We start from the raw sequence: 12,904 nt of genomic DNA on the forward strand, positions 1-12,904 counted from the left end.
CCGGGAGGGGATGAAGGACCCCTCTGATCCCCAGACCTTGCTGTTCAAGAGAAAGGGCAGCCAAGCCCAGCCCCTCCTCCGCCTCTGCCCAGGCTGCAGGGCTCACCCAGAGGGTTAGGAGGGAGGTCTGCAGGCCTCCCTGGGCTGTTCCCTCCTGCAGCAGTGCTGAGGCCCGGGCAGTATGGCACAGGACTGAGGTGACACTGCCTTCTCCAAAGGTGTCATGGTGGTGCGAGGGGGTGGGCCCTGGAGCAAGGCAATGACTGTCCCCAAACTTGGCTTTTTCTGGTAGAGTTGGTCAAGGCCCTGCTGAATGAGCCGTCCTCGGTGAAGGTGGAGGAGGTGAGAACCAGGGAGGTGCTGGGGGAGGGAGCGCAGGGTGAGCTGGAGGGGTGGGGTAGGAAAGCCTCACTCCAGTCGGCTCACCCACCTTGCTGGATGGGGGTCTCAGGCATCCTTTCCCCTCCTCCATGGGTGCTGCAGTCGGCAGACCTGCATTCAAACCACAGCTCTGCCATTCACCTCCCTGAACTCACGTCCTCGTTGTAAGATGACAACAGTAGGGACACCACGCACCTCTTGCACGGGCTCTAGGAGATCCAGGCGAAGGGCGCACCGCACTTGTGCTCCCCACTTCTGGTTTCCATCCAGAGTGAGGCAGAAGCAGGGCTGGAATGTGGGGGGTCAGGACAGCCTCTGATGCCCCACTGCCCTGCCCAGGTGGTGCAGTACGAGGCGGGCTATGTGGTGTGCGCTGTGATCGCGGGCCTCTACCTCCTAGCAGTGCCCACCACCGGGCTCTGCTTCTGTTGCTGCCGCCGCCACCGGCGCTGTGGGGGCCGCGTGAAGATGGAGCACAAGGCCATGGCCTGTGAGCGTGGGACCCTCATGGCCTTCCTGCTGCTGACCACCCTCGTGCTGCTGTGAGGAGCTGCCCAGGTCAGGCGGGAGGGGTGGCCATGGCCCGAGGCTCCCACGGGCACTCCACAAGTCCCTTCCTCCTCCCCTCCCCTCCATCTCCACAGGGTTGGCGTCATCTGTGCCTTTGTCACCAACCAGCGTGTGCATGAGCAAATAGCCCCCAGCATGGAGGCTGTGCCTGAAGCCCTGCTCAGCCTCCAGGGCCTGGTCTCCAATGTCCCCCAGGTGAGCACCTAGTCATTCCCATGCTCCCATGCACCCCATGAACCCCAGGCTCAGGCAGAACAGCAGAGTGGGTCCTCCAAGGCCCATGACCTGCAAATCAGAATGGTTGCCCCTTCCTCTATGAACCTGGCTGCCCTCTGCTGGAGAGTCGCTGTAGTATGTAAACACACTGATGGTGTCCTCTGTATGGACACCCAGCTGCCTGTAATAGGGGTCGCAGAAGGGGCTGGGAAGGGGCGGAATTGGGCTGCCAGTGACAGGGAAGGGCAGCCTCACGCCCTGTGTTTGCCTAGGAGCTGCAGGCCGTGGCACAGCAGTTCTCCCTTCCCCAGGAGCAAGTCTTGCAGGAGCTGGATGGTGAGGGTAACAGCTGGCTGGCCGGCCCCAGGGTCCCCTGCCCAGGCCTGCCAGGGGGATCCCTCTTACTCCCTTATCCCAGATTCCACCTGGGTACAGCTTTGCAGAGGTGGGCATCCTGCCCAGCTGGACAGCAGCACAGCAGCAGCTGCGGGACCAGCTGGAGAAGCCAGCGCCCCCCGCAGAGCCCAGTGCCAGGGCCTGGGGAGGCAGGATGGATGGTGGGCAGGGCCCTTGGGCTCCCGGGAGGCCAGCCCTGCAGACCGCCCTGTGCTTTCCAGGTGTCAGTGAAACCATCGGGAGCATGATTCACACCCAGCTCAGGAGCACCGTGTACCTGGCACTGGCTTCTGTGCTCAGCGTGGGTCAGGGTGAGCCCTGGAGCCCTGTGCAGGGTGGGGCCCTGCAGGCATCCTCCTGGGCAGGCTCACCCTCACCCAGCCCTGGACTTCTTGGGCCACCTCAGCAGGCCCCACACTTGACTTCCCCATAGCGTTATCCCAGGATCCCAGCATTATCCCAGGAACCCTTGTCCTTTGGCATCCCTGCTCACATCCTGGCTTAACATGTCCTGGGGCAGTTTCCACTGTAACTACAGAGGTTAATGAGTGCAGGTCCCTTTGGCTGGGGGAGGGGCATGTTCTACCTCCTGCCGGGCCTCTGATGGTGCCAGGGCCCTGGAGACTGCTCAGGCCAGGTGTGGGTCTCTCAGCCCTGCAGGACTCCACGGACCATCTCCGAGTCCTGAATGCCACCACAGTGGAGCTGCGGGAGGGGCAGCAGGACCTGGAGCCGGCCATCCAGGGGCACCGGGAACGCCTCCTGACCCTGCTGCAGGAGCCCGGGTGCTGAGGGAACTGTGCAGGGGCACTGAGCTGGGCATGTGTCCTGGATCTGGGTGCCGACTTCAGCCAGGTGCAGGCCCAGGGCCGAGGCCTTTTGGAGATAAGGGCCACTCTTCCTGCTGCCCAGGAATCCCCAGGCATCCGAGCAGCCCAGGTGTTTCCTGAGGCAGACTCCAGGCCCTCCGCTGGCTGGTCCCCCCTTTCTCCATGCTCCCAGGGTTAAGAGGGTCATCATGGCAGTGGGGCAGGTGCTCTCCTCAGGCCAGGCACTGTGCTGTGAGCTCCATGTATCGGCTCCTCGAGTCCTCACTGCCACCCAGGGCAGTCAAGGCCATGGTGGTTCCCATTTTACACAAGAGAACACTGAGGGCTTAGAGGCATCTGCCCCCCTCCCCCAGCAATCCCTCTCAGGCCTCTCCATGGACTTCATAATCCCCCTTCCCCATTTCAGGTGCCCCCTGTGGACGATGTCATGCATCGGCTGAAGCGTGTCCCTGAGGCCAACTTCTCCAGCATGGTCCAGGATGTGAGTGTCCCCCTAGGCTACCCAACTCCTCCCCTACCTGCCTGGGAACTCACAAGTGAGGAGCCTGAGTTTCCCCCTTTTGGGCAGGAAGCCATTTGAACCGAAGTCTTAGGGACTCAACTACTACCTGGTGCCCTGGGCTGGAGGCTCACGGTGCCCATCCTCAGTGTGCACATGGTCTGGTGCAGGAGGCAGGCCCAGAGCCCAGAAGGAAGAGCTAGGACCCTCAAGGGGTAGGGCTGGGGGCCGCACAGAGCGAGTGCTCAGGCTGAACCCCGGGGGAGGGGAGGGTGCGGTGGAACCCTGCTGGGTGGCTGGAGCAGAAGGTCCCAGGAGGAAGGAAGTGGGAGCTGAGGCTGGGAGGGAGTGATGCAGCTGGGCTTTCGGGAGATAGACTGGCAGTCGTGCATGGAAGACAGCTGCATTGGTCACAGTAGTCCAGAAAGCAAAAGAGCAAAAGAGTTTATATTGATAGCATAAAATAAATGTATTTAGGGGGTAATCCACAAAATTTGAATGCTTTAGAAAGAAAGAGGCGTCTGACCTTGACAAAAACCTGTAAAAGTTGGGTGACAAAGACATTTCTGATGCTTTGCTATTGTCTAAGAGGGACTCAACTACTACCTGGTGCCCTGGGCTGGAGGCTCACGGTGCCCATCCTCAGTGTGTACATGGTCTGGTGCAGGAGGCAGGCCCAGAGCTCAGAAGGAAGAGCTAGGACCCTCAAGGGGTAGGGCTGGGGGCCGCACGGAGCGAGTGCTCAGGCTGAACCCCGGGGGAGGGGAGGGTGCAGTGGGACCCTGCTGGGTGGCTGGAGCAGAAGGTTCCAGGAGGAAGGAAGTGGGAACTGAGGCTGGGAGGGAGTGATGCAGCTGGGCTTTTGGGAGATAGACTGGCAGTCTTGCATGGAAGACAGCTGAGTTGGTCATAGCAGTCCAGGAAGAGGGGCGGGACAGAAAGGAGGGGTCTGTGGGGAGCAACGCTTTGGGGAGTTGAGTCCTGGGCTGAAGGAGGGAAGAGGAAGGCAGCGACGCAGAGAACAAGGGGATCCTGTTTCCCAGGTGGGATCACTGCGGGGGGATGCCCTCCCTCTGGGCCTGGTGACTTCGGGTTCCCCAAGCTGGGACACTGGGTGGAGGGTGGAAGCCACAGTCCCACTTGGTTCCCACAGGAGAACAGCACTTTCAACAGCCTCCCGCTCCTGGCAGCCCTGCAGACATACAGCGTGGTCAGAGGTGAGGCCCTGCCCAGGGCCCAGGGCAGCTGCCCACCTGCTACCCCAGTCCCACCCCTACCAAGGAGGCTTGTTGAGAGGAGTCGGCGGGGGTGGAGTGGGGAAAGGTATTCTCCTTGGCTGGGCCCTGACAGCGACTGGGCTTTCTGTGGGCGTCTTCCCCATCTCATAAGTCCCCGCTGCTCTGGGCAGACCTGAAGGAGGCAGTGGCCCAGGAGCCCGAAGGTGTGAAGACATTGGCCAAAGGGTTCCCGGACTTGATGGCAGCCTCCCGCTGGAGCCAGGCCCTGGAGAAGCTGGAGCAGAGCAGCCGCCCCTACCTACAGGAGGTGCAGAGATATGAGACATACAGGTGCCTGGGAGCCGATGGGGTGGGGTGAGGTGGGTGTCCCAGCCTCTCTGCAGCCCTGAGGCCCATTTCTCTCCCCTACCAACCCCTGGCTGTACTGAACCTGTCTCCTTTTAAGCCAAGACCCCTGCCTGACTCCTTGGTCCTCCGTGTCCTCACTTCATCATGTGCCCCCAGGACATGAGCCTGGGGACCTCATTGAAGCAGAGGCCTCAGGAAGTGTTCACACATGCCCTCCTAAAGCCCCAGCCTGGAGGTTAGAGACCTCACCCAGCCACTAGGTCCCACACTGGCCCATGCCGGTGCCCAGCTGCCTCCCTTCTCAGTGACACCACACCCTCTCTGTGGCAGGTGGATTGTGGGCTGCGTGCTATGCTCCATGGTCCTGCTTGTGGTGGTCTGTAACCTGCTGGGCCTCAGCCTGGGCATCTGGGGGCTGTCTGGAAGGGAGGATCCCAGCCACTCGGAAGCCAAAGGCGAGGCCGGAGCCCGCTTCCTCATGATGTAAGAAAGGCCAGGGAGAGGGGAAGGGTGTCTCCCCACTGTGCTGGCCAGATTCCTCCCACTCCCGTGGACAGCTCCTGGTGTGGCTACAGGAAAAGAATCCTGGGAGTCAAGAGACTGAGGTTTAGTGCTGGCTTCAGAGGCAACTCACTGGGTGACCCATCTAATGATGCTAACTCATCTGGACCTCAGTGTCCTCATCCGTATAAAGGGGCTGGACTAGAGTGGGAATGGCAAAGAAGCAGCACTTCCCCCACCACACACACCAGCGGCAACTTCCCACTGAGTACAGACACGGCCTCAGAATCTTTCTCAACCCAGCTCCCAGGCAGCATCCCTAGACAAGAAGGTCTCTAAGGCCAGGGGTGCCACGTACTCTTGCACAAGCTGTTCACTACACAAGGGCACCTGGCCAGAGAAACGACTGGGGGCTAAAATCCACCCCATGTTTTACTCTCCAAGCCTTGCAGCCTGGCAAAGAAGCCCAACAAGTCAGTGGCACCAGGTCTAAGGATCTGTACTACTCAGACCCACTGGGGTGCTGCTCAATGACCCTTTTGAGGGCTGAGTTCCGGAGCAGGTCACCTCCCTGGGCTCTAGTCCCACAAGGGAGTAGTCTTGGCTCTTCTAACAAAGCAGGTGCTCTCTCCCTTAGGCTGCCAGGGCCGGCCAGGGCACCAGCGGTCAGGTGGGGATGGGGTGAGGAGGAGGTCGGGGTGTTCAGGAGCCCCGAATCCTCCTCCTGCCCAGGAGGTTGTGTCCTCCGAGATCCTCTCCCCAGAAGGCTCTGTCCCGGGGCCAACTCGATGACTGTGCTGGCCCTGGGACACAGGCGGGGCAGGGGGTGTGTGGCAGGCTTCGCTGTCCCTCAGTGCGGTCTCTCACCCTCCCCAGAGGTGCCGGCTTCAGCTTCCTCTTTGCTGTCCCCCTCATCCTCCTCCTCCTTGCCACCTTCCTGGTGGGTGGCAATGTGCAGACGCTGGTGTGCCGGAGCTGGGAGAGTGGAGAGCTCTACGAGGTGGGCCTGTCCCCACTCTGGGGCCCAGAGGGAGGTGGAGGAAGGTGTGGGAAGAACAGGAGGGTTAGGAGAAAAGGGGAGCCAGAGGGGGCAAAAGAGGGATGGAGGAGCAGGAGGGATGAGGACAGAGGCCAAGAAAGAAAACCAGTAGATAGGGAGGAGCAGAGAGAGAGAGAGAGAGAGCACCCATGTGTCCTGGGGTGCTGCACAGGGCCCAGGGCAGGGACCCTGAGGGACTGCACCCAGACCCGAGCCTCTCTCCTCTCCTAACCCTGAGTCCGGAAACTGGAAATCCTTGTGCCTGGTGTGCTCCTAATAGGTGAGCTGTGATGCTGGTCTGGATTCTCTGCCAAAGATCAGGCCGGCCACCCCTCTGGGACATTCATGGGAAGAGGCCCTGTAAGGATTGAGGGCCTAGGTGTAATTTGAGTTAGAGTCTAGGATTGGGCTGGAGTCACAGGGGTGTTTCCCATGCCTGGTCTCTGCTGTGCCGAGGCAGCAGGCCAGGCCCTCAGGGAGCTGGGGGAACATCCTTGCCCCCCCCGCTCTGTGCCCCGTTTCTTCCTGCCCCACCCCCAGTTTGCAGATACCCCGGGGAACTTGCCCCCGTCCATGAACTTGTCGTACCTTCTTGGCCTGCGGAAGAATATCAGCATCCTCCTGGCCTACCAGTGAGTGGACAGCCTGGGCTGGGGGCTGGGGTGTGGGGAGGGGCAGGAGGACTGAGGTGGTTGTCCCCTTAGGGTGATGTCAGCCCCCACCTGCCAGTCCTTGTTGCTCACCTTTGATTCCCATTGTTCCTCCCCAGGCAGTGCAGGGAAGGGGCCGCGCTCTGGAGTGTCCTGCAGCTCAATGACTCCTACGACCTGGAGAAGCACCTGGATATCAGGCAGGTGAGAACATTCCAGAAGGCTCTGAGGACCTCTCCTGCAGACATCCCCACTCTGGTCTTACTTCTGTGGAGGCACCACCTCTTTGAACCTGAGAAGTCTGCACGAGCGATGGAGGGGCCTCAGGGCACAGGCTCCAGCTGCAAGCTCAGGGCCTGGTCCAGGGGAGAGCCTGGGGAAAATGCCAGGTGTGGGGGTGGGAGTGTGAAGCCTGTGCTCCAGGGTAAACTGAGCACAGTTGAGGTTGTAACAGAAAGGATGACGATAGTTAGAGGACGAGGGAGCATGTGTTGGGGACAGGCATTGGTTGGGATGCTCTGGTCAGGAGGAGGATGGCCAGGGAGGGGACATGGTGGTTCCTTAGGTGGCTCCTCCAGCAGTGTCTTCAACCAGACAGGAGTCCACAGAGCAGGCTCAGGACTAGGCCAGAGACACTGTGCTGTGCATAAAGCCATGGCCCTCCAGCAGAGGGGTCTCAGCCTGGCCCTGGGAGGGGAGGGTCCAGCCCACAGAAGAGTGCACAAAGAGGGCTTCGGATTCAGATGGACTGGGCAGTCTTCAGAGGCCATCTGGCAACATACCAAAGGTGACCTTAAAAATACATGTCCCCAAAGGAGCTGGTAACAAGCTGATTCTGCAGTGACAAATAAGACAAGGCATGCATTCTAGGGCTCTGGGAGGGCACAGCCTGACCTCACACTTTTCCTGAAGCTGAACTTGTCTGTCACTGACACCTGAAATGCTGCCATAGCCCCTGCCTCTGCGGAAGGCAACCTGGCTGGATGGGGAGAGGCGAGCGGAGCTGGGCTGCACTCTCTAACTTGCTGTGTAACTTTGGGCAAGTGAACGTTCCTCTCTGATCTCGTTTCTTACTTGTTAAACACTGGGGCTGGATTTCAAGAGCTCTGAATCTCTTCCAGCAATGGTAGGAAATGCTGAGGATCTTTCTTGAAATGCAGCTGCATCCATTCGCCATGCATGTGTCCATTCATTCACACAGTCAGTAGACCTGTCCCTTGTCCACCGCATGTGAGCTTCTGCTCTAGGTGATAGGGCTTGGGATGAAATAGGCAGACAAGCTCTGCTCTCATGGAACTAACAGCAACAAACAAGTACACAATTAAATAAGAGAATTTCAGAGCAACAGGTACTGTGAAGTCCTTAACACAAATAATGTGATAAAGAGGCTCTGAGAGGGCCGGCCCGGTGGCGCACTGCTACAGTGCGCCGCTTGGGAGTGCAGCGGCACTCCCGCTGAGGGTTTGGATCCCACATACAGACCGGTTCCCGCTCACTGGCTGAGTGAGGTGCGGGCGCAGCACTGAGGGTTGCAATCCCGTTGCCAGTCCCGGTCCGGTCCGGGCGCGACACTGAGGGTTGCAATCCGTTGCCGGTCACGAAAAAAGACAAAAAAAAAAAAAAAAAAGAGGCTCTGAGAAACCTATTTCAAATGAGGGGGTCAGGGAAGGTCTCTGTCACAGCCCAGTAGCCAGGTAGGTGCTGGAGGAAGGTGGTGGAGGGAGGGGAGGAAGCAGAGGTCTACTGGGTGCCTGTCTGGGGCTGGGGGCGTGTCCAGGGTAGGGGGCCCTGGATATCCAGGAGGTAATGGTGACCCCTCGGCTAGGGGAACATCTCTGAGGTCCTGGCTCAGCAACTGGGCATGCCCCACATCCCATCCCTTCCCTCCCAGTATACCAACAAGCTGCGGCAGGAGTTGCGAGGCCTCAAAGTGAACGTGCAGGACCAGGACCTGCTGAGCCCAGCCGCCCACCGGGACCTGAAGGCCCTGCAGAGCAGTGGGATCGAGAGCATTCACTACCCAGACTTCCTCGTTCAGGTCAGCGGTGGACCCTCAGGTGCTCAGCCAGATGGTGACAGAACAGAGGGGCCCACAGAGGAGCTGGGTGTGTGTCTTACCTTGCCCTGGCTCTCAACCTTCCCTCGACTCCTCCACGTGCTCTGGAGCGTTCTCCTGTTGGGAGTGTCCCCAGACCCCATGCCTGTCCTGGTGCCACACCCAGGCCATGCGGGAATGAATGTCCTCTGCCCCCACTCAGCATCCTGTGTCACTGTTCATGGTCCTGAGCCACTAGCACAAGGAGTGCTGGTGGGAGTCAACTCTTCCTCGAGTTACACCAGAGGGTGCCTCATTTTGTTGTTATTTCTATCCTGTTGGAAATGTCTGAAATATTCACAGTTTCAGGTCTAACCCACTGTGACAGATGTGTCACAATAGACTTAGCTGGTGTGGGGTACATTTGACAAGACAGTGAATGTGGAGGCTGGGGGCAAGCGGAGGGGGCGGTGGAGAAGCCGGGTCCGTCCCTCTTGGCCTCTCCTGCCTGCCCTCAGATCCAGAAGCCTGTGGTGAAGACCAACGTGGAGCAGCTGGCCCAGGAGCTGGAAGGACTGGCCCAGGCGCAAGTGAGCAGGGACCAGAGACCCCACTGGGCAGGCAGGATTCAGAGGAAGGCCTGGGAGGCTGGAGAGGGTGGGAGTGGCTGGACTGGGGAGGGGGCAAGAGAAAAGACAGGGGATTGAGGGCCCCCACCAGTGAGGGCTAAGGCTCCTAGTCCCCCGGCTGGACTTGAGGGCTCTGCAGCCAGAATCCTCTGACTCAAGCTCTGCTACCAATTGGCTGTGTGGCCTTGAGCAAGTCACTGAACATCTCTAGGCCTCAGTTTCTTCATCTGTAAAGCAGGCTGTCCTCTGTCTCAGATCAGATGAAGTAACTGGTCTGTCATCATGCAGTTAGGCAAGCGTTTCTATGTGCACAGCACTTGTGGCATCTGCTGGGAAAGGTGCTGTGGAGACACTGCAATGAATCAGATATCATGAAAGTTGCCCTCCAGGGGAAAAAAATAGCATTTTGTGTTTATGAATATTCATAAACCCACAACAGCCCCTCATGGTGGGTAGATCAAGGAGCATTCCTCAGTTTGGGCAGATGTCACTGTGGCTCAGAGAGGTTCTGTAGCAGATTTAGGGGTACCCAGTGAGCTAGGGATGGACCTAGAACTCGGACTTAAGTCCACCAAAACAAGGTCAGGCCCTGGAGCTGAAGGAAGCCTCAGTTTTCTGCCTCTGAGCGCAGCACTTTCTACCTCCCCTCGATACATCGGGTTGACAGGCTGTGCACAGGATGGGCTGGAGAGGCTGTACTGTGCCGGGCAGGGAGACATTCTGATCTGTCTCCCCTCAGGGCAGTTCTGTGCTGGGGCAGCAACTGCAGGAGGAGGCCCAAGGACTCAGAAACCTCTATCAACAGAAGGTCATGCCCCAGCAGGACCTCGTGGTAAGTTTGGAGGAGCAGGGAGCCTAGGGCTTGAGGTAGAGGAGAGGTGGAGAAGGGGCTGCAAAAGAGGAGGCTGGCGCCTGGAAGCTGTCCCCTCCCCCCCAACCCCTTCCCCTAACCAGCCCCGATCTCTTCTCCACAGGCGAAGCTCAACCTCAGTGTCAGGGCCCTGATGTCCTCTGCCCCAAAGCTCCAGGTGGCTTCTGGGGGTGGGGAGGGGAAGGTGGAGCAAGTGGCAGCAGAGGGAGAAAGGAAGGGGGACCCACCTGGCTTGGGACCTGCTGGAGGTTGGGGGTGGAGGTGGGAAGGAGATGGGTGTGGGTGGACAGATCCTTGGGGACCCATCTTTGGCCTCTGTGTCCTCAGGGCTGACCCCCTTCCCCGCCAGGAGGAGTGTGTTGTGTGTTATGTGGTGAATGAATGAATGGATGAGTGAACGCGTGAGCAGGGCACTGAGCTGAGGCCTCTTCTCCAGCTGGAGACCTCAGGTGTCCTGGGCAATATCACTCACCTAAAAGGAGAGCTGCCTGCCTGGGCCACCCGCATCGTGAGGAATGTGAGTGGCAGAAGGGGGGCTTCCGCCTCAGGCTTCCCCTTCAGCCCTGTCCCCTCATCTTGGCTCCCAGGGAAGCTTGGCCTGTCCTGTTGCTGCCTGGCATGGAGGGTGGGGTGGGGGCGGAGGAGGCTGCAGGCTCCTGGGGCCCGTGCCAGCCGAGGCTCCTCTCTCTCCTGCAGGTAAGCGAGTGTGTCCTGAGCCGGGAGATGGGCTACTTCTCCCAGTACGTGGCCTGGGTGAGAGAGGAGGTGAGTGGGGACCCAGACCTGCCTGGCCTCAGAGCAACTGCCGGTTACCCCAGTGGACCAGCTCGTCACCTGTTCTACTCGTTCCTCATCCCCAAGAGCTACTTGTGGGTTCCCCAGGCCTTCAGGATTGAACCCAGACTCCCACGCCTGGCAACCATATCCCTGTTCTGTGGCTGGGCTCTGCCTGCCCCACCTCTGTCGCAACCCTTCTCTGAGGCCTGAATGTGAGCTGCAGTGGCCGTAGTTCCCTAGAACACGCCGTCCACCTCTTGCCCCCATGCCCTTTTTGGGCCATCCCCTCGCCCAGCTTGTCTAAGGCCAGCCCTCCGAACCCACCTCCCTTGCTGGCCACAGCCTCTGCCAGCTCTCTGGGCACCTGCACCAGGCCGGCAGGGGTCCAGTTTAACAACGAGTGTCTGTGTGTGTGTGAGTGTGTGAACAGGTGCGTGTGCAGACATGCATGTGTGTGCACATGTGTGTTCATATATGCACACATGTTGCTGCTCAGTGGTAGTGTGACTTAAAGCGCAGCACTGGGTACACAGTAGGGCCTTGATACAGGCTGGTGAATAGGAGAAAAAGAGCTGAGTAAGGGGCCTGTGCAAGGGAGTCCCCATTTCTGTGGGTCTGTGTCCATGTGCCTGAGTAAAAGTGCGTGGTGGCCCCAGCTGTGTCCCTGTAAGCCTGTCTCTCTGAATACGGGGTGTAACCCTGCGGGCCTGGGCTTCTCCACATGTGCCTGCCTCACATTGGCACCACAGGTGACTGAGCGCATCGCCACCTGCCAGCCCCTCTCTGGAGCCCTGGACAATGGCCGTGTGATCCTGTGTGACATGATGGCTGACCCCTGGGTGAGTGCCCCCAGCTCATCAGGGCTCAGGGACATGGAGGCCGCATGGGAGGGGTAGCGTGAGCAGGTGTGAGGTGAGGCACGGCCCCTGCCCCAGCCCTGCACCCCAGGCCTCCCCTCAGCTGCAGCAGCCAACGCCTCCTGTGGCCCTCGCTGAGTCGGTGGTGGGGTGGAGGGTGCAGAGCGGGGGGGAAGCTGACCTCACGCCCCGCTTTTAGAACGCCTTCTGGTTCTGCCTGGGCTGGTGCACCTTCTTCCTGATCCCTAGCATCGTCTTTGCTATCAAAACCGCCAAATACTTCCGTCCCATCCGGAAACGCCTCAGGTGAGGTACTGCCAGGGCTGTGGGGAGCATCGGGGCCTGGGAAGGTGTCCTTCCAGCCACCGGGCCTGGCCCCCTGCCACAGCCCGTCCTCCAGGCAGAGGAGGCTCACGGCCTCGCCCTGAAGAGCCGCACACTCTGAGGAGCTCCAGGGCCAGGAAGCTCTCCCACATGTCTGCCCCAGTCCTTCTTACTGCAGAACATCCCTGGGGGGCTTCTGAGGTTGGAGCATCAGGGCTCCGGGTTTGTTCCTGTGTTGGGGCTGAGAGTCTGTGCCGTGGGCTCACTGACTTTTGTCCTATGATGCTGCAGCTCCACCAGCTCTGAGGAGACTCAACTCTTTCACATCCCCCGGGTCACCTCCCTGAAGCTGTAGGGTCCAGTGGGTGAGTTTCCCACGTTCGTAATTCCTCAGTGCTGGGAGATTGAGGGGGTGGGGAGGGAAAGGGCTGGGATTGGGGTTTTTAGGGCCCAGGAGGGCAGGCAGGTTTGGGGACCTGGCGGGGTCTGGGTTCTAGGAGCAGCCCGTCTAGCAGTGGCACTGGCAGGTGGAGCCCAGCTCTCTCCTCCCTCTGCCTCACCTGCTTTGTTTTGAATCCCTAACAGGGCAAGGTGAACCCTGGGGCTGTCTGTCCTCCCCCGACTCAGCCTGAGGATTTCTGTAGCTCTTGCCTCAGAGCCAGGCTGGCGTCCAGGACTGGATCGTCCCCTGACTTCATCTTACCTGGCCCCATCTTGCCCATTCCCTTCTCACCCCCTTTCCA

General features: G+C 59.7%; 1 protein-coding gene across 1 annotated transcript in view; it reads left to right on the forward strand.

Annotated features, from left to right (window-relative positions):
- PROM2 (prominin 2) overlaps positions 1-12,896 on the forward strand; it is a 14,138-nt gene extending 1,242 nt beyond the window's left edge. The window contains 23 exon segments of the mRNA XM_008587715.1: positions 219-342; positions 721-923; positions 1,026-1,146; positions 1,440-1,503; positions 1,785-1,874; positions 2,216-2,418; positions 2,800-2,874; positions 4,046-4,109; positions 4,301-4,460; positions 4,809-4,961; positions 5,856-5,979; positions 6,559-6,650; positions 6,788-6,872; positions 8,560-8,706; positions 9,222-9,293; positions 10,072-10,164; positions 10,307-10,360; positions 10,640-10,720; positions 10,900-10,968; positions 11,730-11,819; positions 12,037-12,143; positions 12,453-12,526; positions 12,747-12,896. Coding sequence (XP_008585937.1) covers positions 219-342; positions 721-923; positions 1,026-1,146; positions 1,440-1,503; positions 1,785-1,874; positions 2,216-2,418; positions 2,800-2,874; positions 4,046-4,109; positions 4,301-4,460; positions 4,809-4,961; positions 5,856-5,979; positions 6,559-6,650; positions 6,788-6,872; positions 8,560-8,706; positions 9,222-9,293; positions 10,072-10,164; positions 10,307-10,360; positions 10,640-10,720; positions 10,900-10,968; positions 11,730-11,819; positions 12,037-12,143; positions 12,453-12,516 — 2,335 coding nt within the window. The 3' untranslated portion in view covers positions 12,517-12,526; positions 12,747-12,896.
- The last annotated feature ends 8 nt before the right edge of the window (positions 12,897-12,904 follow it).

This window comes from Galeopterus variegatus, unplaced genomic scaffold, assembly GCF_000696425.1.
Source record: "Galeopterus variegatus unplaced genomic scaffold, G_variegatus-3.0.2 Scaffold4504, whole genome shotgun sequence".
Classification (NCBI taxonomy): Eukaryota; Metazoa; Chordata; class Mammalia; order Dermoptera; family Cynocephalidae; genus Galeopterus; species Galeopterus variegatus.